The following is a 24,359-nucleotide window of genomic DNA, read 5'->3' on the forward strand; positions in this document are numbered from 1 at the left end:
GGCCTATGCTCTTAACAAGGAGCAGATTCTGTTCCAGCAGCAAGGTTTCAGTGCCTCCCCTCATCATTAACAAAAGAATAACTAATTGCCATCTGATTACAGTGCATCCTGTTGAACATTATGTTCAGCTACTTACCAGTCGCATGGGGAGAGTACAGTGACGCTGTACACTTGACCTTTGAAGACCCAACAGTGAAGATTCTGTGCCTGTTGCAGACCCCTCTCTAATTATCAGCTTTCCCTGAGTATTGTTAAGATTTCTGATTACTTTGAGGTCAAGACAGCTAACCTAGCTCTTTACTGTCTGGCTTAGTCCCATCTCCATCAGTCCCGTGCCTCTGACTTGTATCTAATTGTCTCTGAGAGTCAGTGGCTACCCACATCCAGGTATAAATTCCTTGTAAGGTATTTACGTGGCTCCCACTACCAGAGTATCTGAGCTAGGGTAAAAATGTATTTACCATCACAGCACCCCTTCGGAAGCAGGGCAGTGCTACTATCCCCATTTTACAGAGGGGGAACTGAGGCATGGAGAGATTGTGACTTGTCTGAGGTCAAGCAGGAAGTCAATAGCAGAACAGGGAATTGATCCCAAGTCTCCTGAGACCCAGAGTAGCACCCTAACCACTGCACCATCATTCCTCTGGGGAACTAGTGCTTCTGAGCTGTGTGGCCCTTTGCTTCCAGGTCTACAAACACTGCAGTGCAAGAATCTTCCTTGTGAGACCAGGTGTTTGGTCAACATGTCAAAACACATCTTTTGTTCAGTGCTCAAAGTGAAGCACAAAAATTCTAAAGGCAGAGGGTGGGGTGCTTTGGTGTGCAGAGAGTTAAAACCACAGAAAATTCAATGCAAGTCATGCAGTGCAGGTTAGAGTGGCCTCCCAAATCAGTGATATTTACTGTTTTACTTTCCCTTTCTTTCATCTAAATGGGATTATTGTACATTACCCTCCATTCCTTTCTGCTTCTGTTTGTTTTGTTTTCAGTTCTAACGAACCAGTGAAACACGAGGGGCCAGTGATTGGCTCCTGCTGGGAGCAACTGGCGGGCACTCTGTGCCTGTGAGCACGTGCTCATGCTGAGCTCTGCTGTTGGTTGGGTTTTTCAAATGGTGTATGATTCATTGCCAAGCTGCAGCAAAGGGGACAAGCTTAATTGTAACGGGGCTGCATGATAAGCCAGGACATACTGAACAACTCATCCAGTGTAAATGTTTTACATTCTTTACTGGTTACTGTGGGACTTTAACCATGCAGCCACTGCTGCTGGGATTTCATGTGCTTTATTACGCATGGTCCTTGAAGTTGTGTTTGCTGCTATGTTTGATTTCATGGCAATTGCTGGGAGGTTGGAAAAATATTTTACACTGGGTCCATTTTGTAGCAGTGACAGCAATCTAGGTCTACATTTCTCCCATGGCTCTGCTGGTCAGTATCTGCCATCATTGGCTCTTTTGGTAATATTTTAAGGCACGTATTGTTGTTTCCTGTGTTCTGTTCAGTGTCTCAGTCACATTTTGGCCAGCAAAGAGCTTTGTGAGCCAAGCCCTCATACTGATTTCAGATACCCCGATGAACTCAATGGGACTTTATTTTGCCTAGACACAACTATGTTGTTCGTGTATGCTTTCAAAAGTATCTCTCAAGCTAAAGTTAGCTCATCATAGTAAACTGGCTGCAAAAGCCAGAGGGACATCTTACACCACTGGGTCTTCTGCTTCTTCTATTTAGCTATGTTGCTACACACAGTCCTCTTCTTACTAGGTTCACATGAAGCAATGATGTCTTCCCTTGAGTTGTAAATGAGAACATATGCCACCACCATAGAGATCTCTCTACAACTCTTACTGGAGCTAGATGCTATACTAAGAATCAACCCACATTACTTCACCCATTCTGCCACAGAAAATGAAGTGTGAAGTGTTTGTCTCCTGCCTGCTTGCATTTGCAATGTACGTGATGATGCATCCGCCACTGCCCGGTGGCTGAGATGATGAACTTGTGACAGAAATAGGATCCCATGGGGACATATTGTTCGTACTCTGCTTTGAACTCTTTCTTCAAGGTTAATGCTCAGTTTCTGTTCCAATAGCCCATCACTATAGCACTGAAATGGCTCACCTTGGGAGGCCAGGAAACAGAAAATGTCACATTTTTCACATTTAACATCCAGCTGACCCAGCGAGTGGCTTCCTCAGTTTTCTCAGTCTTGCCAGCCTGTTAAGTTCTTTTCATAAAGACTTCCCATAATGTAAATTGGCGCTCCATGGTGGGCATCCATTTTGACATGGAAGGCTGTGTACCCAGCCCTTAGGAAATATTCTAAAATGGCCTTGCTTTCAACAGTGTCAATAGCTTTGTTTATTGCAGGTGCCTATAATGTTGTGTGGGACAGACTTTAATTAGCCTCTGAATTTCATATGCCTTTTCACCTGCGGGAGAGGCTCTGAAATCACTAGGTTTTCAAGAAAACGGAGAAACATTTGACTTTTTACCTTTTACGGTAGCTTTCAGCCTACATGCCTTTTCATTTAAGTTGCTTGGTCATTCTACCCTGGGCTAGAAGACCAGCCTTTGTGTTTATGGCCTTGTGTCCAGGGTCAGAAAATAACTAATAGTTATCAACTATGTATTTGTACCTGGGTCTGATTGAAAAGAGAATTGATCCATTGACTGTGCCACCTAGTGGTCAGATATTTTCACGCCTTTACCTTCTCCACCACTGTGTTCCTGTGTTGAACAGTTCAGGCTTTTTCTTAATTGGCCATTAGAATAAACACGGCTTCACCTTTCTATGTCTCATAGTATGGGTGTTGGGTTTTTCTTTCTGATATGCGTCCTAGTGCAGTAGAATTCCTTCAATTACGTTCCTTGATCTAGGTTATGGCTGGGAGCATTTTAAAATACTTGCTGAAGAGAATGCTGGCTCTTGTGAGAGATGCTAGTTCAACAGCCTGGAAACAACATCAAACTTGAGTTCCAGGATTTCTTCTGAGTCCAGCTGTGGCTTGTTGTTGTATTATTATTTATCTGTTTATTTGTATTGCAGTCCTTCATTAGAACCCTGGTCAAAACGAGGGCCCCACTGTGTGAAGCTCCGTACAAACCCAGAACAAAAAGATGATCGAAAGAGCTTACAATACAAGCATTCATTCCATAGCCTGCTTTATCATGATTACTGAGAATGCAAGTTCCTAAAGTCATGTGACTGAGCTTGACCCCCCGCATCCCTAGTAAAATGATACTTTTACAATCAGTTTGTGTTTCCTCCTGTCTTCCATGGAGCTGCAGGAATGGCTGGTAACATCCTGATTCCAAGGGGGTAGCTGTGCGTCCTGGATGGTAGGCATCGTTTTGGCTTGGCCTGGGTTTGCGTCATGACGTGATCACGTCTCAGTCTCCTGGCAAGTCGTTGCTGGACAAATTGCTAAAGATAGCATCTCACTCCAAGCTTAATCGCTTCCAATATGCTCTCCACCTTTCCCCAGCTGGCTTCTTAATAACCCACTTTCAATGAGACATCACTCCCAGTTTCAGACCATGATGAACAATTGCACCAACCTGCCAAGTGAGTGAGAACGTCGGGAAGAGCATGTGTGTTTGACCTCTGGCCCTGCCTAGAGATTGGCCTAACTGAGTGTAATCCAAGGTCAGATGTTCGCATACAAGCCCATCCTGCACCTCAGGAAGGAGCTCCTGTGGCAGCTACTCTCCTTGCATTTAAAAGAATATAGCCCATGGAGGCATTCAGGATAATCAGCAGAAGTCAGTGGAGAGACCTCTGTAGTGTTAGACATCTCTGAATAGCCACAGTACTGAGTCTCAAACACAGGCATAACAAGGGCTCTTCTTCCTTACTACATGGCACGGCTCTTTTTTCCCCTTTCTCTCCCCTGGATGTGACTCCATGGAGGATGATTACTTTTGGCTCCTGTGGAAGTTGCATAACCTGTAAGCCGACTGCACTGACTGTGATTTGTAACCGGTTGGTATCACTTGATGCTCTCTCAGTGAGCAAAGGTAAACTGAACTGTAAAGAGTGAGAGATTGTAGATATCTGCCATCACTTGCTGGAGACAGACACCAAAGTGGACTGAGAGAAGGTATACTGCAGGAGCAGAGCCCACCTGCCTTTCCTCTGCTGGGAATGAAGGGTTTGAAACACTGACAGGTGATTTGAAAATGCCCCATGCCATCAAAGTGGAATTTACAGGGGTGGAAAAACCTAGTGATTTTTTCCCTGACATTTCAGTAGAATGTTTTAAAAAAGAAAAGAAAAGTGTGTGTGGTGGGGGGGGGGGGCGGGGGGAGGGCGGGCTAATAAATGTAAGTCTTGTGAATAAAATAGTGACTCTTCCCTCCCCCACACACTTTGAAATTTATTCTGGGTGTTGCTGTGAGTTAACCCTGACATGGATCCTGAGAAGGCAGTGTTGCCCAAATAACCCTCTTCAAACTCACCTGACAATACCAGCCTAAACATTTGGGGAGACTGCCTTTGAGTTAATAATACTTCCAAAGTTCATAGTGTTTGGCATCTGCAGATGTGACTGTGCTTCACAAAGGTGGGAAATATGGGGGCTAGCTGGGGAAACTGAAGCAGAGTAGTTAAGTGACTATTGCCCAGGTTTGCATAACAAGGCAGCGGCAGAGCTAGGAACAGAACTCAGGTCTCCTGGCTCTCAGTTCACTGGTGCATGCTGCCTCCTTAACATGTTCCTGAATACTGTCAAGATGGTCCTGGAGCTTCTGAAGTTCATATCTGGATCTGAACTGCGTGTCTTGCCTCTGTTCTCATAATGGATCAAACCAAAACCCCAGATCTTGAACTTTAAATTTTTATCCAAACTTTGCAGTTTGTGCTCATCTCTGAACATCAGTACGTCTAAAAAGTCCTATCTAAACATGGTGCTATGGAGACATTCATTCACGTCGGGTGGGATGAGGACAAAGGACTAAAGAAAGCTCTTGTCGAGCTGCATTGGGACTGTCCACTGCTCTCTTTGTGAACCCCATCTTGAAGTGCAGAATTTCCGGAATGGGCCAGTTCATTTTTTGTTCCTCCTCTCTTTACTGGCTTAGGAAATCCCCATTTTTTTAAATTCTCTCCCAGCACCCTACGGCTTCCTTTTCCTTATGTTTCAGCTCTGTGGACCACCAGGCATGTGTGTGAGAGATCAGAGAGTCTCAAATTCACAAAACAGTTTTAAGCTCCATAGAGGCATCTAACACCACATTAGGGATCTGTCCAAGGAACTCAGTTAGAATGGTCTGACACCGACTGGCAAGACTTGCTCAGCAACTGCCTCTCAATAGCAGCCAAGGCTCTGTCTATAACCATACAAGCTGGAAAGTAGCTTTCATTCACACCACAGATGCCAGCTATTGGCAGGTTGTGAAGCGGTTCAACATGAGATGAATCCCTTCAGTTATGCGTTCTGAAAAAAGACACAGTATCGAAGCTTGCCAGGATGAGAGACAAGGTGGTTTGCTGCTCCAACAGCCTGCAATAAGAGAGAAAATAGAGTGTTCCATTTAAAGCAAACCCACTAGAAAATGTTCCTTGTGTTTCTAAAGCTTTTACTGAGTTGGGAGGGTCTATTTTACTCAGAAAACGTGAACAGCATCTCAATAATTTTTAGTTTATACCTTTATGCTGTAGCCATTTTCTTCTTCATAATTAAAAGCAGTTCTGTTTGTTTGTTTATCATCCCAAATGATGTTCATTCCCAAAGATCTTGTGTCTGGGTTCGTTTTTCAAGAAGGTTTCTTATTAGTGTGACAAATCTACGGTTCTGTTAACCCCTCCAATTGCATCTGCTCCAGCTTTTATTCTCTATAAATATCCCAACCATGCTGCTCCTAGAATGGCAACATTAGTCAGACAGGGCTCCAAGCAGCTGCTGACTTTTTAATCCTAACTAACCCAGAGCCATGTCTACACAATATGATGGTTAAAATGCTGGTGGCCACCAGAGTCTTGTCTATGCTGGCTCTTCCCCCACTGATATCCCTGGCAGAATTGTGCTGACAGAAGCAAAGTCGGGAAACGTTAGCAACATAAAACCCTCCATAAACTAGGCCTTGCTGTCGAATGCTGTTGGCTGAGTCAGTAATTTGTTCCTGGTATTGTGTTTTGTGGCTCTCGTAGGTGCTAGCATTAAAGTTCCAACTGTCTCATAAAGCAGAAACAGCTGGTTGAATTAGGGACTCCTATGTCTGGGAGCACCGCTACCCTCTGTAGTAGCCAATAAGAACTACTGAACAGCGTACAAAGGACACTGGGCTAATTCCACTAGCAAGGAAAATCAAATACATTGTTTACTCTCTGTGGAAATAAAGCAGAAAATTAATTGCACTCTTCTGTTCTCCTCAGGGTCTGATGGGTTTCATCGGTCCAGTTGGGGAACCTGGAATAGTGGGAGAGAAGGTAGGAATGGTTTGCAAACAAATTGGCTATTATATTTTGGGAGGAGAGTGAAGGGAGTATGTGAAATTATTTAACGTTAACAGTGTAGATTTCTTAACTCAGAATGCCATTAAGAATGTTGCAATTCTAAGATGTGATGAGTTAGCCTTGTGCCAGTCAGAAACTTATGTTCTACTTCACTTTAGGGACTGCCACTCGTTCCTCCTTTAAAGGAACAGTCACAAATTTTTTGAACATAGGAATTATTGCCGGGCAGGAGAGGAGTTTCGCGCATTCATTCATAGCCTTGTGAGAAGCCCATAAATAACATTCCCAACTCTCTTTCCTCTGGCAAACGTTGCCTGCCCTCCCAAGACTGTGACTCAAAGAGAGGTTGAGCTCACCTCATTAGTACATCAGCATCACTGATCATGCCACCGCATCTCTGAGAATGTGAGGCCCAGTCCTTCATTCTGTTCCTCTGACAAAGCAGAAGCAAATGGGAGTGCAGCTTGCAACCTGATCTCTGCATTGCATATCCCTGTGCCCATGCAGAGTTCCCCATGAATGCCATAGGATCTGGGCCTGAGCAAGGCCTTCAGGATTTGTTAGTAAATCTCCGATGCAAAGGGAGCACAGTACTGTAGATATGGAACTAAGCAGACGCCAGTCTTAATACCATTTACATTAATTAGCTATAGAACATGGATGATGTATAAACAGTAGACAGAGTTCAGGTTCTCTTTGTTGTCAGCAAGACCGTCTTATTGCACAGCACACTCTAAAAATGCTAACACCTCTAGCATGCTAGAGGTCCAGCTGTAAGGTTAATGCAAATATAAAATGGTACATTATACTGCACCCTCACCCCTTTCATGATTGCTCCTTAGACTTTTGTCCTCTGGGACAAAGTCGTGGTGGCAGGACATCATTCTGTTTGTTGTGTTGTCTTGGGACAAACTTTATTGCTTATATTACACTAAAACCTAGAGACTCCACTGTGGTAGATGATGTACATTCACATAGTGTATGAGACAATCCTAGCCTAAAAATAGCTTACAGTTGAAATGGACATGGCAGACAAAGGGTGGAAGAAAATTACGTGTTGCTAACTTAATTTTATACAAAGGGAACGGATGCACAGATTAAGTGACTTGCCCAAGGTTACACAGAAAGTCTGTGGAAGAGCCAGAAATTGAACCCAGGTCTGCTGAGTTCGAGTGGAGTGTCTTAATTTCAAAACCAGCCTTCACGATGGAATTTAGCATTTGTAATAAGATGCTACATCAGTGTCAGGACAAACTCAGGCTGTCTTATGAAAATCTGCATTAGGAAATCCTCGGTGCAGCTGAAATTTGTACCAGATCTTTTCTTCTCCCCCAAGGCAAATTTACTGATAACAAAAAGTGACTATCATCACATCAAAGCCTTGGCCATAATTCCAGCTGGTATTCCATTTTAGCGCTTACTGTGTTACTGTGCACTAAATGAAGTGGGAAGTATGCTTTCATTTGACACAGCTGTGTCAGCGATCTCCATCCAGAAAGTTGCAAAATGTAATGCTGAAGCAAATGGAATCAAACTACTGTCAGAGAACAATGTAGCTAACAGGTCTTTAATAAACTCCATACACTGAGAAAGAAAGCTTGCCATTATCAATTGATTCACAAGGTCCAGCTAATGACAAGAGCCTCTTTGGATTTGTGTTTAATAGATATTTAGAATCCAGGAGACATTTTCCCAATACAGTCTAACTACTGGAAGGAAGGTCAGATTTTGGGTGTAATCTACTACATGGCAGTATGTTTGTAACTCCTTCTCATCCCCCTGACCCCAGTAGTGTGCACACATACACTGTGAATTTAGGTGTGTGTTACCAATTGAGGATCATAGTCACTGCATGTGTTGCCAATCCATCCAGGCAGGAGTAATCATAAACCTATTGTTAGAACTGTGGATCGAACATCACTTCACCATAGATTCAGGCAGAAGTACAGTGATGCAATATTGATAAAGAGTTATAACTCACCTATAAGACTCCTGGCCTTCTGTATCTCCAGCTATCATGATATGGAGAAGCCAAGGATATATTGAACAGAGGTGACACGTCTCTATGTGGTAGCATAAACCTCTAAGGCCAAGATTTTCATAAATGACTAGTGATTTTTGGAGTCCTCAATTTTTGGTGCTGTCTTGAGACTCCTTTTTTAAACAAAAACAAAAAGCCTGGTTTTAGAGGGCAGAGGCTCAGCCCCTTCTGACCGTAAGACCCCTTTAAGGTGTCTCAAGTTGGACTCTGCGAAGCATAGGCACCCAACATTATTATTTATTATTTGTCCTTTGGTGGTTCATGAACCAGAAACCCCTGGTGCTAGGTGCTGTACAAACAATGAACAAAAAGATGGGCCCTGCCCCAAAACGCTTGCAATCTATTTTTGAAAATCTTGGACTTAATTTCCAAACATGTTCTCAACATTAATAGTGACACCTATTCAGAATCCCCACCAAAGCTCCACAGCCTTCAGGCCCACGCTGCTCCAAATGCAGCAATATGCAGCGCGGGTGAGACTCCTGAAGGGTTAGCAGTTCAGATGGGGAGGTATGGATATACCTTTCTGGGTTCTGTTCCCAGCTCTGGTATGGACTATTATGGGACCTTGAGTGAGTTATTTGCATTTCCTGTGCCTCAACTTCCCCATATTTTCAATGGAGATAATGAAAACCCACCTCTCGGGGGTGCTGAGAATTGATGAAACTGCTGTATTATGCTTTGAGATGCTACAGACACGTGGCCAATTGTGAATTTCTTACTGTAATTTTTTTTGTGGGATATCAGCGGCTGTAACCTGGTGGCCTCTTCGCACTAAACAGTCATTTTCAGCTGACAAACCAGGGGCCACTGTCAGTCCACTCACTGCTAAAGTGTCAGAAGGGAGTAGCTGTCAAGCTCAGCACTATTCACCGGCTATTGCAACTTCAAGGCAGCAGGAGCAGTTGAGACTATCTGGATGCTTCATGATTTTTCAACCACAATATTGTCCCACCCATTAGCTCATAATGCTCATTAACAAAATTACTTGCTGTGCTTTGTGCGCCATTGTCTTTCTTAGGGTGACCGAGGCACAATCGGAGCACCGGGCCCACCAGGAGTCAAGGGGTCGATGGTAAGGAGTAAGTCTGCATTCTTTCGCTCACTCTCTGACTAACGGCCTCCTCATCTCCATGGGAAATTACAGCTCCTGCCAGTCTGTCGGGTAAACGCGGATAGCTCCACTTTTTTCCTGCCTGCGTGGAGGTGGGATGGGCATTTGACTAACTTGATATCAAACTATAAACATTCCCACCTATCCACCTTAGCAGGATTATCCACACTGGCCACTCTGTTTACACCTCGGTCCACTCCCTCTTTGGAAGCGTGAGAGACCAGTGGTGCTTTGCAGCATGTCCTCTAGGTCAGCAAATGTGGGGTCTGTTTCATGAGGCAAAGATAACTCTTAACTACTAGTATGCTGCAATATCTGAAGTGTTGCTTGTTTGCCGCATCCTGTCTGATGGAAAGGTGTAGTCTAGTGGTCTGAGCGCCAGGAACTCCTGGATTCTTGTCTCGCCTCTGACGCTAGCTCCGTTGGTGCCCTGGGCCAAGACTTTAAGAGCCAGAAGTTCATACCTGCTCGGTCCCCAATAGTCTGAGCTCTTTTGAAAATCTGGCTCCAATTGCAGGTGCTGAGCCCTTGAAAACCTGGACCTCGGGTCTTTTACCCTAGCAGAACTTGCTTGAGCTGGCAAGTGACTGATGCTGCCCTAGCTTCTATCACCCCCTGCTCTTCCCACTGAAAAAGGAAGTAGGTGAAGATTTCCAGGGAATGCACGCCATGTGTCTTCATCTTCCCTTGTCTTTTAGGGGCATCCTGGAACGCCTGGAGGAATTGGTTTCTCAGGAGCTCCTGGACCACCAGTAAGTAAAGCCTAATCATCTTGTAACAACTGGGAAAGAGAGTCAGTGTCTTATATACCTGGTGCCATGGGCCAGACCCAAGGCAGTCCTCTTCCAGTTGGCACTGGGTTTGAATGGTAATTTGTGAATGAGAGAACCTGATGAAGACATGGTACATGGGGGATACAGAGGGTTGGCATGGAAAGCAATTCTAAAATGGGCCAATACTTATGAGATGGCGAGGAGATGAGACAAAGGAGAGCTCTGAGCTGGTGCAAGAGTCCCACACCCCCACAGAGCAGCTTTCAGGACCAGGGCCTTTGTAAGTGTACATATAGTCTGAGGGGCTGGTGCTGAGTAGTGCATTGCAGGAGCCATTCCCCCTTGCTCTGTTGGGCCCTGATTCAGCAAACTTGTGGAAGGAGGTTTTCTGAAGCTCTCAGAAGCATCCCACAGTCTCGCTGAGAGAGATGGTGCCAAATGGCTTATTTGGACTCTTGCTGGCAAGCATCTGCCTTCAGCTCTTAATGGGGAATGTGGTCAGGAAAAATGCAAGGCTTGGCGAAGTGCCCAGTGTTTGCTTGTTTTCTTATCATGGTGAACTCATCTGGCATTCGTTTAGCATGTCTCCAAGGCTCACAGGTATCCGAAAACCAGCTCGCCCAATAAGGCAGCAAAGCAGTGTGCGTTTAGCAGCTGTGATTGTTGCATTAACCTGGCTGCCAGTGACCATGTTGCAAGTGTTCACATAGCGACTATCAGAGTTTGCTGCAGAGTCACCTCCACTAGAGGCTCTGGCTCATAAGTCCCCTGAGGTTTGGAGGAGGATTTAAACATCCTTGGAAGGCAACAGAGGCTCTGGATCCCCGTGGGTCCTAACTTTTGCCGCTCGTTGTTGTCTAATGCAATGGGCCGAAATCCTGCATCCAACCCCTGAGCATTTAAATAGGACTGTGCTCATTTGTTAAAGGCATTATTCAAGGGATCCCTCTGTGCCCTCTCGGCTGTGGGTTCCAGGCAAGGCAGGGAGCTCTCCTGCTGCTGCTTGGGAGCCCTGTGCTGGAATAGGGACTTGTGCAATATACAGAGCAGCTGGCCCCAGATGGGCCCTTTATCTGGAAGAGCAACTCTGGTAAACCAACAGCTAAAAGAGGAGCAAGGGATTGGCACGAGGATGGATTTTATTCTGGGGTAAGTCTCATGCGGTTGGCCAGTGCCAGTGCTGGGCCAAAGGCAGAACTGCCACGGCTGGAAGGAAGGCTGTAGCTGGCTGGAAGGAGCAAGGAGGAAGTTGTAGGGGAAGGAGAGGAGCACAGAAACAGATTTCCCACTATGTATGTGAATTTTCACTAGCTGGTTAACTGATTTGTGCTGGGAGTCAGATTTCTGAGGTGAAATGCCCAGTCAATGCCAAGGGTTTATCTTCTGGAGGTTTACGACAGCCCTGCCCCATCCAAGAGAGTTCACAGATCCTGCTGGTCACTCTCCCTGCCAGCTGCAGACAGCTGCTGCCTGGACTCCAGCCATTTAAGACTCTCTGAGGTAGCATGATATGGAAGTAATGTGTGCCTAGGACTGAAATTAAAGAGCTGCCCCCAGGTTATCAGAAAGGTCGACCTGCTGCATTGAGGGTAGGGCCTGGGAAATCCTGGTAAACTGGAAGGTTTCAGAATAGCAGCCGTGTTAGTCTGTATTCGCAAAAAGAAAAGGAGTACTTGTGGCACCTTAAAGACTAACCAATTTATTTGAGCATAAGCTTTCGTGAGCTACAGCTCACTTCATCTGATGCATAAAAGTGGAAAATGCAGTGAGGATGTTTTTATACACACAGACCATGAAAAAATGGGTGTTTATCACTTCAAAAGGTTTTCTCCCCCCACCCCACTCTCCTGCTGGTAATAGCTTATCTAAAGTGATCACTCTCCTTACAATGCGTATGATAATCAAGGTGGGCCATTTCCAGCACAAATCCAGGGTTTGTCAAAGAGCTGCCAATTGCGGAAGGATCCAGTGGTGCTGCCCTTAGTGACACTGGGTAGCTAGCACCTGACATTACAAGTAGCACCATGGAGGAAGCCAATGGGGCAGCTTGCAGAGTAAGGTGCTACTCAGTGTAAAGGCAGCACAGTCTTGCCCGCTGGAAGCAGCATGCATCTCCGGAGCCTTGGCGTGAGATTTGCTGCATTGGCGCATCCTGAGGCTGCATTTGCTGTGTTGGTGTAGCTCTATAACCTCCTCCAATAACTTGTTTTCCTGCTGGAAAATAACCAGCAGATTCCTCCAGATGAAATGTTTTCTCCAAACGGGCGTTTTTGTTTTTTTAAATTGAAGTCCTATTTAGGTAAGCCAATTTCCCAGCAAGGCCAGGAAATAAAATCAAATTATCTCCTCATATTAAATCCATATTTATTAAGGCCACTGCTGTAGCTCATTTCACCTCCAAACAGTCCTTTATTATTTACTCTTTAAGCAAAACCCATGGCATTAATTTATTTATTTATTTCATTGTTTGTTCTCCGCAGCAAAAATCTCCAAAGGCCAAAGCAGCTCACTGAGCCTCAGCAGAACTGGTGATAGGCTAACCCTACAAGGGGTCAGTTACAGAGGTGTAACTAACAGATAGGAAACTGTCCTCAATTGCAACCCATCCAGGCTTGTAAATTCCCCACTACTCCCACCATCCCCCACTTCTGGTTCTTCTCATGCATTAATACAGAGGCTCAGTAATAATTTACAAAGTTAGGTTAGTTCAATGTCCCCCATTTCCCTGAAAAGATTTAGTTCTTTGGAATTTTAAGTGGGAAACTCGTTATTCCATAGAATTTTACTCCCTGCAAATGATTTTTAATGGTTTTGTTTTTCCTACGTTGTTTGGGATGGGGTAGGACTTTACAAATCCCAACAGAGTACATCATTTTAATGGTTGGCAATAATCAGAAAAGGGACCCCATAAAATATGCAGCTGACATACCTGCTCCTTGTGTGTCACAGTCATCTTCTCATCCAGCAGTTACTCTTTTGTTGTTGTTGTTTGGTTGGTTCCTGTGTGTTTTTATTTTGTCTTCAATTTGTTTCCTCTCAAATTCTTTTCTTGTTGTAGGGCTCTGCTGGAGTCCGGGGACCCCCAGGTATAAGGGGAGCAAAAGGCCGTCGGGTAAGCAGTTACTAACTTAGTAACGATTCTTACAATCTCCTCTCTGACCTTTTGACATAGAGATTTAGGTGGCTAGTTCCTTGGAATAAAGATAACTAAGGGCTGGAGATGGGATCAGGATGGTGGGATGTTGCTCTTGTTGGTGAGTTACTGAGTGTCGAAGAGGAAAGCTGCTGTTGTGTCAGTGAGATAGGTTTCTTAAAGAAGTGAATGCAGGTAAAATATATAAAGGGCTCTGTTTGCCTAGAGGTCAGTGTCTTGGCATGGCATTTCCGAGGAAGCCAAGAACCTAAAATGTGCTCATCATGTTTTCCTGCTAGATACATAGGGATGATGGGCACAGCTGGTGAAGATGATGGGTACAGTCCAGTGATGCAGGATTTCAGCAAGGGATAAAAGCTGTAGCTAAAAGACCAGAGACACTGCCTTCATTTTCCTGGGGGCTGCGGGAGGATGAGCTGAGAGGGGCCGTGTGTAGTGATTTAACTGAAGGATGATAAAGATTGTTTCAGTTTGCTATCATGACTGCAGGCACTTAACTCCAGCTATGAAATTAGTTGCCACAAAATATTACCAAAGTACAGAGCACCAGCAAGGCTGAAAAATAGAGACTCGGGCAGAGTAACAATAAGGCAAGTGCATCTCATGCTTTCCAGGTTCCTTCCATTTTAGTCTCACTTGGTTTAGTCTCACTTGTTAGCTAGGTTCTGCAGTGGTGGTGAGGAAGATGCATTTGGAGTCATGCTCTAATTAGAGTAAAAGTTCTTTGGGGCAGGATCTGTGACTTACCATGTTCTTGGACACAGCCTAGCACAACTGGGTCCCAATTCATATCAGGGCCTTTACATGTTACCACAATACAAAGGGAGACATGAATTCCTATTCTCACTTTGGATAGCCGTTACCTGGGAGTTGAAACTGGCTAGTGATATTAAATAGCATCACTTGTTATAGCAGAAATACATATTACGTAGCATAAATATTTCTGCAAGCTCCATATGCCAGTTAGGAAATTAGAACTTGTTCTTCCTGCTCATGTTGAATGAAAGCCAGTTCAGACTTAGATTGATTTTCCTCGTCCAGTTGATGTGTCCAAAGCATTAGCGGTGAGTGGTTTTTGTTGAGGACCCAAAGAGCACAATACATCACGTCACTGTAAGGTCTTCCTTCCAAGGATTGTAAAAGGTTTGTTTTCATATATTTCAATCTAGGTCTGGAGTAACCCTAAATTCCACTCTCTCTTCCTCGCCACAGCCCACAGCCTATAGCAACGCCTGCCTGGAGAATGTAGGACAGCAAGCACTCGTGTGCATTTCCCTATGCCATAGCTAATCTGTTCTGCAGGCAGCTGGGATGGGGTAGAATGAAATGGGATCACCTGATTAGAAAGTTTTATAACCACAGGGCTATAGTCACCTTGAATTGTTTTAAGTTTTAAAAGCACTGCTAGGAGGACATAAAATAATGTCCCACTCAGAAGATATGTCATGGTGTTTAATTTTTTGTCTTTGGCTGGGAAAACTAGCTTCCTTGTCCCCCACCCTTGTATTAAGGGAAGCCCTAGTGTTGTAATTCCTGCACTCCTCCTCTCTGAAGAGTTGTCTCGGGAGCTGAGGAGTCTCTGTGTTACGTGGTGTGAATTAACGGAATTGGTCAGTGAATCCGTGAGCATGACTAATGAGGAACTGAAGACATGGATTCCAAGGAAGGTTGTGAATGAATCTGGGAGTTGCCTCAACGAAAGACTACAGAGTAGATCTGAATGAACAATGACATGTGAATGACCCCCCACCCTGCCGCTTGCACAGGCTCCACAGATATTCCTTGGAGAATATCAAACAGTCTCGTTGGGGTGTAAGCCTTCAGTGCCCTGATTCATATAAGGGCAGAAAAGGGATCCAAGTGACTGCCTCTCTCTCTCAGCTTCCAATTCTGGAACACCAACCCCATTCTGTGGAGCCAAGTCAGTTCTTTCAACAGCCAGCTGTGTGCGACTGTGCTACTTGGCTCCTTGTTTGCATGAGGCTCAGACTTGCACAGGATCTTGTTATAGTTCTTACATTCTAGCTAGACTAGATGAATCAGGCTACTGGGAGAGCAAACCACCAGCTTTTAGCTCCTCTGCTGCCCTGATGCTGTCAGAGCTGATTAATAGAATATTTATCATCTTGCAGGGTGAAACACCATTTTTAAGAAAGTGGAACTAGAGTGGCTAATGGTTCATTTACTGTATAAAATGTCCAGTGAGAGGTTTTTCCTGCTGTGGAGGAAGAGATGGATTCTAGAATGGATTCAGCTTTTAAAAGGGCTGGACTTGGTTTGGGGATAAGCTATGGAGTCAATGAGGCCTTGTCTTCAGGCCCAAGCGACTGCGTTAATATATTAAATAAGAACATAAGAATGGCTACTGATGTCTAAGAACGATTGTCTCGGAAGAAAGACCAAGGGCAGGAAACCATTGCTCTATTAGAGTGGGGACGACCCCTTTCTAGAGGTGAAACTAACCCTAGTGGTGCTAGAGGCCACATTGCTGGAGCTAGACAAGCAGAAAGCAAGAGAGTCTCATTCTCTCCGGTGCGATACAACAGGAAGCCAGTTAACTTCTGTAAATCATTAGCACTAGTGCGCTCCCATCCCAGAATGACGTACCGTATGTTATAGAAATTTCGTTCGGCATCACTGGGCCAGATTTCCTCTCCAGATTTCCAACCCAGCAGCCCCCAGACCAGTTGTTTTCTCCTTTACATTCCTGCATTCGGTAATTCCACTCATGCCTGAGGAAACCCAGACTTCAGACCACATCAAAATACCAAGGACTAACAATGACAAAAGTCACTCTAGACCAGGGAGTGGTGGTGGAGGGAGAGGGGGAGGTAGTGTCAAGTGAAGAAGCTGTGTTAATGTCTTGATCTCTAGTACAGCTCCTTGTAGTAGTACTTCTGTATCAGCGAGATTATTAGTGTGCTGCATTTGAAGCCAGTGTCTGCTGGTGCTCTGCAGCTAATTTAACTACTCTCACTCTTCACTGATCTTTCCTTTCAAACCAGTTCTTTAATAGTATATAGGTTGTTATATTTCTTTTATGGACAATACCTAAATAATCTGATAGAGATTAAATCAATGGGATTCTAAAAAGTTGTCATTCTATAGGACTTTACCACAAGGGCTGCTTGTTCTCACAGCTCTCTTGTCTTTGAAATTTTCTGCTTTGCACATGTCTGCCTCTGTCTCTCAATTGCCTCATATTCCTTATTTGCGTAGTTTCCTTGCCATTCATGCTCTTTGTTTCTTTTAGTTTTTGAGGACTGGGAAATGATCCCCTGAATGGAATTTCAAACACTGCCCTTCGCAGCATGCTCCATATTACAATTCACAGCAGAGATGTAATTCAATTCAGAATGGAAACATTAATGCAAAACTCTGCCAGATGTTTGTGGATTGCACTGATCCGTGTTTGGATACCTCGTTAAAGTAATTGCACTTTTGAAGACAACATAAGTAGCAAATATGGTTTGGATTGTAAAGAACAATGGAGACTTTTGGGATCTGTATTTAAGTTGTTATAGCTATTGTGCTGTTGACATAAAATACTGATTGTCAAAAAGAGAACCTTTAAAAATCATAACTTTCCTCTTCTTAGTATGAGAGCGGACTATTGTTCCCTCCAGTTTACTTTTAGCCATCAAATCGATGTTGTACAAGCCTCCACAAATGCAATTTTTCTCTCTTCTCTTCCTTATGGCCCCAATTCAGAAAAACACACAAATACATGCTGACCTTTAGAATGTGCTTAAGACCATCCCTATAAAGGATAGCACTTACACACACGCTTAAAGTTAAATCAATGGGGATTAAGCACGTTTACAGTTAAGTGTTTAGAGGAATTAGGATTTAAATTTTAGGAAGACTGGGATAGCTGGCTTCTCTTCCCTTAACCCCCCACTCTAGATCAGAAAGCAAGACAAGACTGGTTTTCCATTTAAATATTCAGAAGGGTTACATAGATGGATTTCCTTGACTGGAGGCAGGCAGGTACTAAGTGGTGAATGGCAGGATGGCTAGTGGATAACCTAGCTGAAGATCTGATGGTTGAGATTGGGATTGTTTCCAGTTGGCTAATGGGATTCAACTAACTCTCTCGGCCAACATTTCCAAAGTCAGGCACCTAAATAAAAGTACTTGATATGCCAAGATGCGTTAGCACCTATGACCCTGGGCTACAGTCGGGGGACCTGCAGGTGACTCACTTAGAAAACTTTAGTGCTGAGCTAAATCTGTTACCTTTTAATAGCTTCTCTTTCTCCAGATCCATGTTGCTCAAAACTTCATCTTCTGAACTGAGGCCTTTACTCTGTGACCTGCAAGGACTAGCGCTTACAGACTGACACTTGCCAAGCTTAAAAAGTGAAGTAAGCCATGCTGGAAATGTCAAAGCAAACATTAAATCAGGAGGGGCCTGCAATGGTTATTTATTTTTCATTGCTCTTCATGCCATCTATGCCACATCCCAGGAACCCTACGGGCAATGCCCAGGCTAACAAATCATCAGAGCAGACACCATGCAACAAATTCAAGAGCAAGCTCCGGCTAATCAGCTCCTCACAGCAGGAATGTGCCTGGTTTCATCGCCCTATCCATGAACTCAGCTCAGACCTGGATTGAGAATCTGCACAGGAAACTTAATATCAGTTGAAGCTGTGAAGCTTAATATTAACTGAAGCTGTGACTTTATGGCATGGTCTGTAAACCTCCAGCTGAAATCCATCTGACAAGCCCCTCATCCTGGCCTGTTCTCCCAGCCAAGGTGCCAGTCATCAATTCAGGAATGTTACTCCTTTAACTCAGAGCCATAGTGTGGCTGCCTAGAGGTAACTCAAAAAAGCTGCAGTCTTTAAAAGTCCAGAGGTAGAATTTACAGGGTGTATCTGTGTCTCCCAGCTATGCCAGCCAATGTCAACAAGTCCCCTGCATTAAACAATAAATAGCTAAAACCAGCAAAGATCTAGATATGCTGCATGCTTCAGAACTCCTTACTGATACTTGGATAACTAGACCAATCTCTGTCTAACCACATGAACCCTGCAGCTTGTAGCCTTAGTGACTGCAGGAATTTATCAAACCCTGGTCATTTGCAACATGGTGGTATTTAAACTTAGGTCCTAAAATCATTCCTTTGCTCTTGGGCTTGCAGGGGTGAGTACCTGGCTAGTAGAAGGCAGAAGAGCATCTTACTTTGCTCTCCAGTGACCTTTCAGCTGACTGAAAGACCAGCATTAAAAGATGCTGGAATACGGTATGTTCAACCTTCCTTGGGAAAAGGACAGTCGCACCATTTTAAGGCCTCTGAAGTGGCAGCAGCAAGGATTGAAGGAGGATGGGGAAAATCTCCTAAATTTCTCTGCAAAAATGAGAAGTATCTGAACTCCTGTGTACCACCTCTTAGCTGCACTGGGTTATTCCTTTCAGAGTAACAGCTGTGTTAGTCTGTATTCTCAAAAAGAAAAGGAGGACTTGTGGCACCTTAGAGACTAACCAATTTATTTGAGCATGAGCTTTCGTGAGCTACAGCTCACTTCATCGGATGCAAGTGATGAAGTGAGCTGTAGCTCACGAAAGCTCATGCTCAAATAAATTGGTTAGTCTCTAAGGTGCCACAAGTACTCCTTTTCTTTTTGGGTTATTCCTTGTTAATGTCTGAAAGTTTGGTAATTCTCTTTGGAAATGTTCTGCTTCCATGTTCCATTGGCGAGCCCCTGCTTATCTTGGGAGTCTCTAACACTGGCATTACACACTAGATTAATAGCTAAAGACTCAGAGTTTATAAATCATTTGACAGTGGGGTGAGTGTGTCCATGTCCAGGTGAATGACAGAGGTCATTGGCTCATCCGGTGGCACAGACTGTTCTCAGGGCCTGTTCTGTTCAGGTTCTTAATGCCACATCCATCACCTCGCTCCAGCTCTTTCTCATGTGGCTGAATTAGAAATACTTGGAAGAGGAGAAAAGAGGCTTTGCATTTTGAGAAGGCACCTGCTGTTTCTGACCTCTCCTTGCATACCTAGCTGTCCTTCCTGAGTGTGATGGTGAAAGGTACCTCTGCTCCCTCCTTCATCTCCCCAACACTTCTATTGACTGGCTAGTTTGGAAAGAAGGCCCTTGCCATCCTCTACTATCTGGAAAGTACAAGAGCTGGAGAGCAGATAAACTAAAATTCAAGATTCCTGAGAGCTGCTTAAACCCAATGCACTGAGGCACAATTCATCACCCCTGGAACTCTACCATATAAAGCGTCCGTCAGGCAGCAATGTAGAAGATGTATGCATTGTGAAATATCTCCCACTTCAAGACAAATTTAAGGATATGGAATAAGAGGTAGGAATCCCCCTGAGGTTTGTGTGACTCTCTCTCTCCATTGTTATATCAAAGTTTGATGGCCTCTCCCTCTGTATGTAAGTTGTCTGCACCTTGCCTCCATTGAAAAAGAAAAATGTAGCTCTCTCTTGTTGAAACACCTTTCTAGGCATTAAGTTCTATTCAGATGGAGTGTTGTCTGCTGGAGGCATTACTCTGTAGCTCTGTTGACTGATATACACTAGAGATGCAAAATTTGGATCCAAACTTCCTCAATATTCAGATGCTAGGGCTGTTCACATCTGGGCTTTGAGTCCTTATTAGCAGTGTCATAGTTTTGTTCAGTCTCGGTCTGAAGCTCTCGGAAGGTAGTATTGCCTGAGGCTATGATCGTTCCCCTCTATTCGACATTGGTGAGGCCTCATCTGGAGTACTGTGTCCAGTTTTGGGCCCCACACTACAGGAAGGATGTGGATAGATTGGAGAGAGTCCAGCGAAGGGCAACAAAAATGATTAGGTGTCTGGAACACATGACTTATGAGGAGAGGCTGAGGGAGCTGGGATTGTTTAGCCTGCAGAAGAGAAGAATGAGGGGGGATTTGATAGCTGCTTTCAACTACCTGAAAGGGGGTTCCAAAGAGGATGGCTCTAGACTGTTCTCAATGGTAGCAGATGACAGAACGAGGAGTAATGGTCTCAAGTTGCAGTGGGAGAGGTTTAGATTGGATATTAGGAAAAACTTTTTCACTAAGAGGGTGGTGAAACACTGGAATGCGTTACCTAGGGAGGTGGTAGAATCTCCTTCCTTAGAGGTTTTTAAGGTCAGGCTTGACAAAGCCCTGGCTGGGATGATTTAACTGGGAATTGGTCCTGCTTCAAGCAGGGGGTTGGACTAGATGACCTTCTGGGGTCCCTTCCAACCCTGATATTCTATGATTCTATGATGATTCTATGAGCTTGCCAACATTAGCAGTAGCAAACCAACACAAAGGACGGTAAGCAGTGAAGCCTATGTTTACAAATGGGCTAACGATTATGTGTGCGGAATGGGATTAGGGATAACATTTTCAAAAGGGCCTAAGTGATGTGATGTTTTTCAAAATGATTTCGGCGCTACGGGGCATAAATCCTATCGACTTTCTACCCTGTAGGTCTGCATGGTGCCTCCTGGAGATACTAAAGCAAGAAATGTACCTAAGTAGAACTATCTATTTAGAGTCAAACAAAGCTGAGCAATTGTATTTTGCAGGCTTTACTAAACATTTAGTCAGTCCAGGTCTGGGTGGGTTCCCCACCTCCTTCTCCCCTCACATTGGGTATCACTCTGTGATCCATGACCCCAAAGCAAACATCAGTTAAAATGGCTAAGTTTCACCTGCTTCTGCACATAAACATTTGACCCTAAAATGAATTGTATTATTCCAATTCATAGCAACACACCTTCCACCCTGGGCCTATGTAACCGAAAGGGCCAGAAGTATAATTTGTTGATTTAAATAGAGAAAAAGATTGGTCTTGTGGCTATTGCGCCAGAGTGGGACTCAGGGAGATCTGGTTGGAATTCCTGGCTCTGCCACAGACTTCCTGTGTGACCTTGGTCACATACTTAAAGTTAAGTATGTTCTTAAGTGCTTTGTTGTATCAGGGCCTATAATTCTCTCTGCCTCCTATTTCCCATCTGCTTTTGCCCTCCCACTTCCTGGATCCCAATAGGATTTCCCATCTGCAAAATGGAGATAAATCTGCTTTTACCTTCCTATTTTCCTCTTTTGTCTATTTAAATGATAAGCTCTTCAGAGGTTGTACTGTTCGTACAGCATCTAGCGCGATGGGTTTTATCTGCTGGGGAGTCTAGGTGCTGATTGATATTGAATACTTAAATGAAAACTTAGCTGCTCTAGGAAACTTCACAGCCCCCAGAAGACAACTATGCAGCCTGCCTAGCACATTGTAATGTAGACCCTGCTTACTGCTGCCTGCTGGCATTCCAGTTTCCTGTAGATGCTCCAGGGTTTTCCTCACTTGTCTGTAACTGGCATTGTCAGTAAAAGGGAGTTTCAAAGATTTAACTAATTGGCTAAATGTAGCTTTTCCTGTCAGGGTGAATTAGGGAAACCTCTTAGTCTGGGCAAGATGGAGCTTTCCTGGTCTGTTCCTGAATGCAGGGGCAGTTTCACCTTTTCAAGTCAGATGTTGATGAAATGTTTAGTGATGGATTAACCAGGTGCTTGCTGTGAGGGAGATTGCCCTGCTGGACTCCTGGGTTGCTGGTGACAGAGAACTGCTGGGAAGAAACTACGATACTCCAAACAGTGCTGTGGCCATGCGAGTACTGGCAGGCTGCATTGCTGGGGGTCCAGGCTTCCCTGCCTGAGCTGCAGAGCTGTGAGAAGGCAGGCTGGAGCTAGCAGGGGACTCCATCCATTTCAGTGACCACTCCCACAAGTACAGTGCCAGGTGACTGGAAAAGGATGGGGGGGGGCGGAGAGGGATGGAATACAACAAGAGATTTGAGAGACCTGCTTGTCTTTGAGGAGAGACTGGCCTTATAACTGTATGCAACAGCTGGATGAGCAAATGTGTCCGCTATTGACTAACTCCTTGGGAGTGGCCTAAGTGCTCGGCCCAGCTCAGTTCTGGTTCTAGTCTGTCTTTGATGCTAGACTTGCGGGGCCTAGGGAGATGGGGCTTCGGGTTAGAGTGATCACACATCCCGCTTTGGCCAGGACCGTTCCTTTTTTAAGCCCTGTCCCCACTGTCCCAACTTTTTTTTTTTTTTTGGCAAAACTGAGCCTTTGTCCAAAAAGTGGGGTGCGGTGCGGAGGGACTTGCGGAGATGTGGGGCAAGTGGAGATGACAGCCCTGTACAAGGGGGGAAGGCAGGGTTCCAGCGACTGGGCAACCACCTCGTGCGGGAGAAAGGAGGGCCTCGGACGAGCGGCTGGGAGTGTCCCCTTTTCCCTTTGGAAAATATGGTCACACTAGTTAGGGTAGCAGAAGAGTACCGCACACTTAGCATATCCGGTTCATAGCGAGAGCGCCTCATTTCACTCAATGACTATTCTTTGAGCCACTTAAAGGCTGCTGTGATGAGTGCCAAAGGGCAGTGGGCCCCACTCTTCTGAGCCTGTGTCATGTTTCAAGCAGAGTCGCTGAGTGGTGGGCCTCGAACCCTTAGAATCTCTCTGAAGACAGCATCACCAAGATGCTCCTTCCGTTTCCTTGAGAATTTCTGGTTTGTCATCTGGTTTCCTTCTCAACAGATAGGTGTTCTGACAGGGCATCACTCTGTGCTGCCGAGAGATGCAGAATTCCCACTGCTCCATTTTCAGTGTGAACTTGTAGTTTCCAGAGGTGCAAAAATAGACACTCTCCACCATTGCTGGGGTTTGATTCACCCCTGGCCTGCTGATCCCCCTGTTTTCAGCTTCCCCAGGAAAAGAGAATAATGGTCCCAATGAGGACAAGGCCAACCCTCAACTCAGACACTCTGCCTGGGGACAGTTTTTGTGTCTCCATATTGATTGATTGCAGTGGGGGAGGTTTAGGTTGGATATTAGGAAAAACTTTTTCACTAGGAGGGTGGTGAAACACTGGAATGCGTTACCTAGGGAGGTGGTGGAATCTCCTTCCTTAGAAGTTTTTAAGGTCAGGCTTGACAAAGCCCTGGCTGGGATGATTTAATTGGGGATTGGTCCTGCTTTGAGCAGGGGGTTGGACTAGATGACCTCCTGAGGTCCCTTCCAACCCTGATATTCTATGATTAATTTGTAAGGAAAACAAGATTGTCTTTCTGCAGCACAGCAAGGATGCTGGAGAAAGCTCTGGCATTTCAGCCATCTGTAGATTAGCTCCTTTGTCCATCTACTGTAACTGGTTTCTGTGCAGATTATAAGGGGGAAGGGACTTGTGGAGAAATGAGATCATGGTCCAAGGAAGACAAGGAGCTCATTCTGACTTTGTGAGCATAGTGCTGAGCCTGACTGTCACAGAAAGTCATTGGGGCCAAGAATTTAACAAGACTCAAAGAGGGATTGGACATTTATATGGATAACAGGAATGGCCAGAGTTGTCATAACTGTTGGACATCGGGATGAGACCTAATGTGGGGGGAGGGTCAGATTATCCCACATCTGCTGCTGCGCCATCTCTTCTTGCACCTTTCTCTGAAGCAGCTGGGACTGGCCATTGTGGGAGAGAGGAGACTGCATTAGATGGACCTCGGGTCTCATCCATTCTGGCAATTTCTATGTCCCTATCAGGTTGGGGGCAATTCTAGGGTGTTGATTATGGTGATAAATTTCAAATAACTCCCCAAGGGTGAAACGTGTCTCCATCTGCCCGTCTGTCTCTTTCCGTTATCATCATGACCCCTCAGAGCAGAGAAGATGCCTGCCCCTCTGTAGGTCTGAACATCTCGGATCTCCCTCCCCTCACGACCATCCAAGCAGAGTAATGTTACTTGCGTTCCCTGTAGCAGCTTCTTTTCTTTCCAACATCCAGCAGAGCA

At 44.8% G+C, this 24,359-nt stretch overlaps 1 protein-coding gene across 6 annotated transcripts in view; it reads left to right on the forward strand.

The window, feature by feature from the left end:
- The window catches only part of COL27A1 (collagen type XXVII alpha 1 chain), a 239,406-nt gene that overhangs the window by 139,046 nt on the left and 76,001 nt on the right, over positions 1 to 24,359 (forward strand). For all 6 annotated transcript variants that reach the window (XM_075120654.1, XM_048823074.2, XM_048823076.2 and 3 more), the window contains 4 exons: positions 6,379 to 6,432; positions 9,522 to 9,575; positions 10,313 to 10,366; positions 13,446 to 13,499. In XM_075120654.1, coding sequence (XP_074976755.1) covers positions 6,379 to 6,432; positions 9,522 to 9,575; positions 10,313 to 10,366; positions 13,446 to 13,499 — 216 coding nt within the window. The remainder of the gene's footprint in view (positions 1 to 6,378; positions 6,433 to 9,521; positions 9,576 to 10,312; positions 10,367 to 13,445; positions 13,500 to 24,359) is intronic.

This window comes from Caretta caretta, chromosome 16, assembly GCF_965140235.1.
Source record: "Caretta caretta isolate rCarCar2 chromosome 16, rCarCar1.hap1, whole genome shotgun sequence".
Classification (NCBI taxonomy): Eukaryota; Metazoa; Chordata; order Testudines; family Cheloniidae; genus Caretta; species Caretta caretta.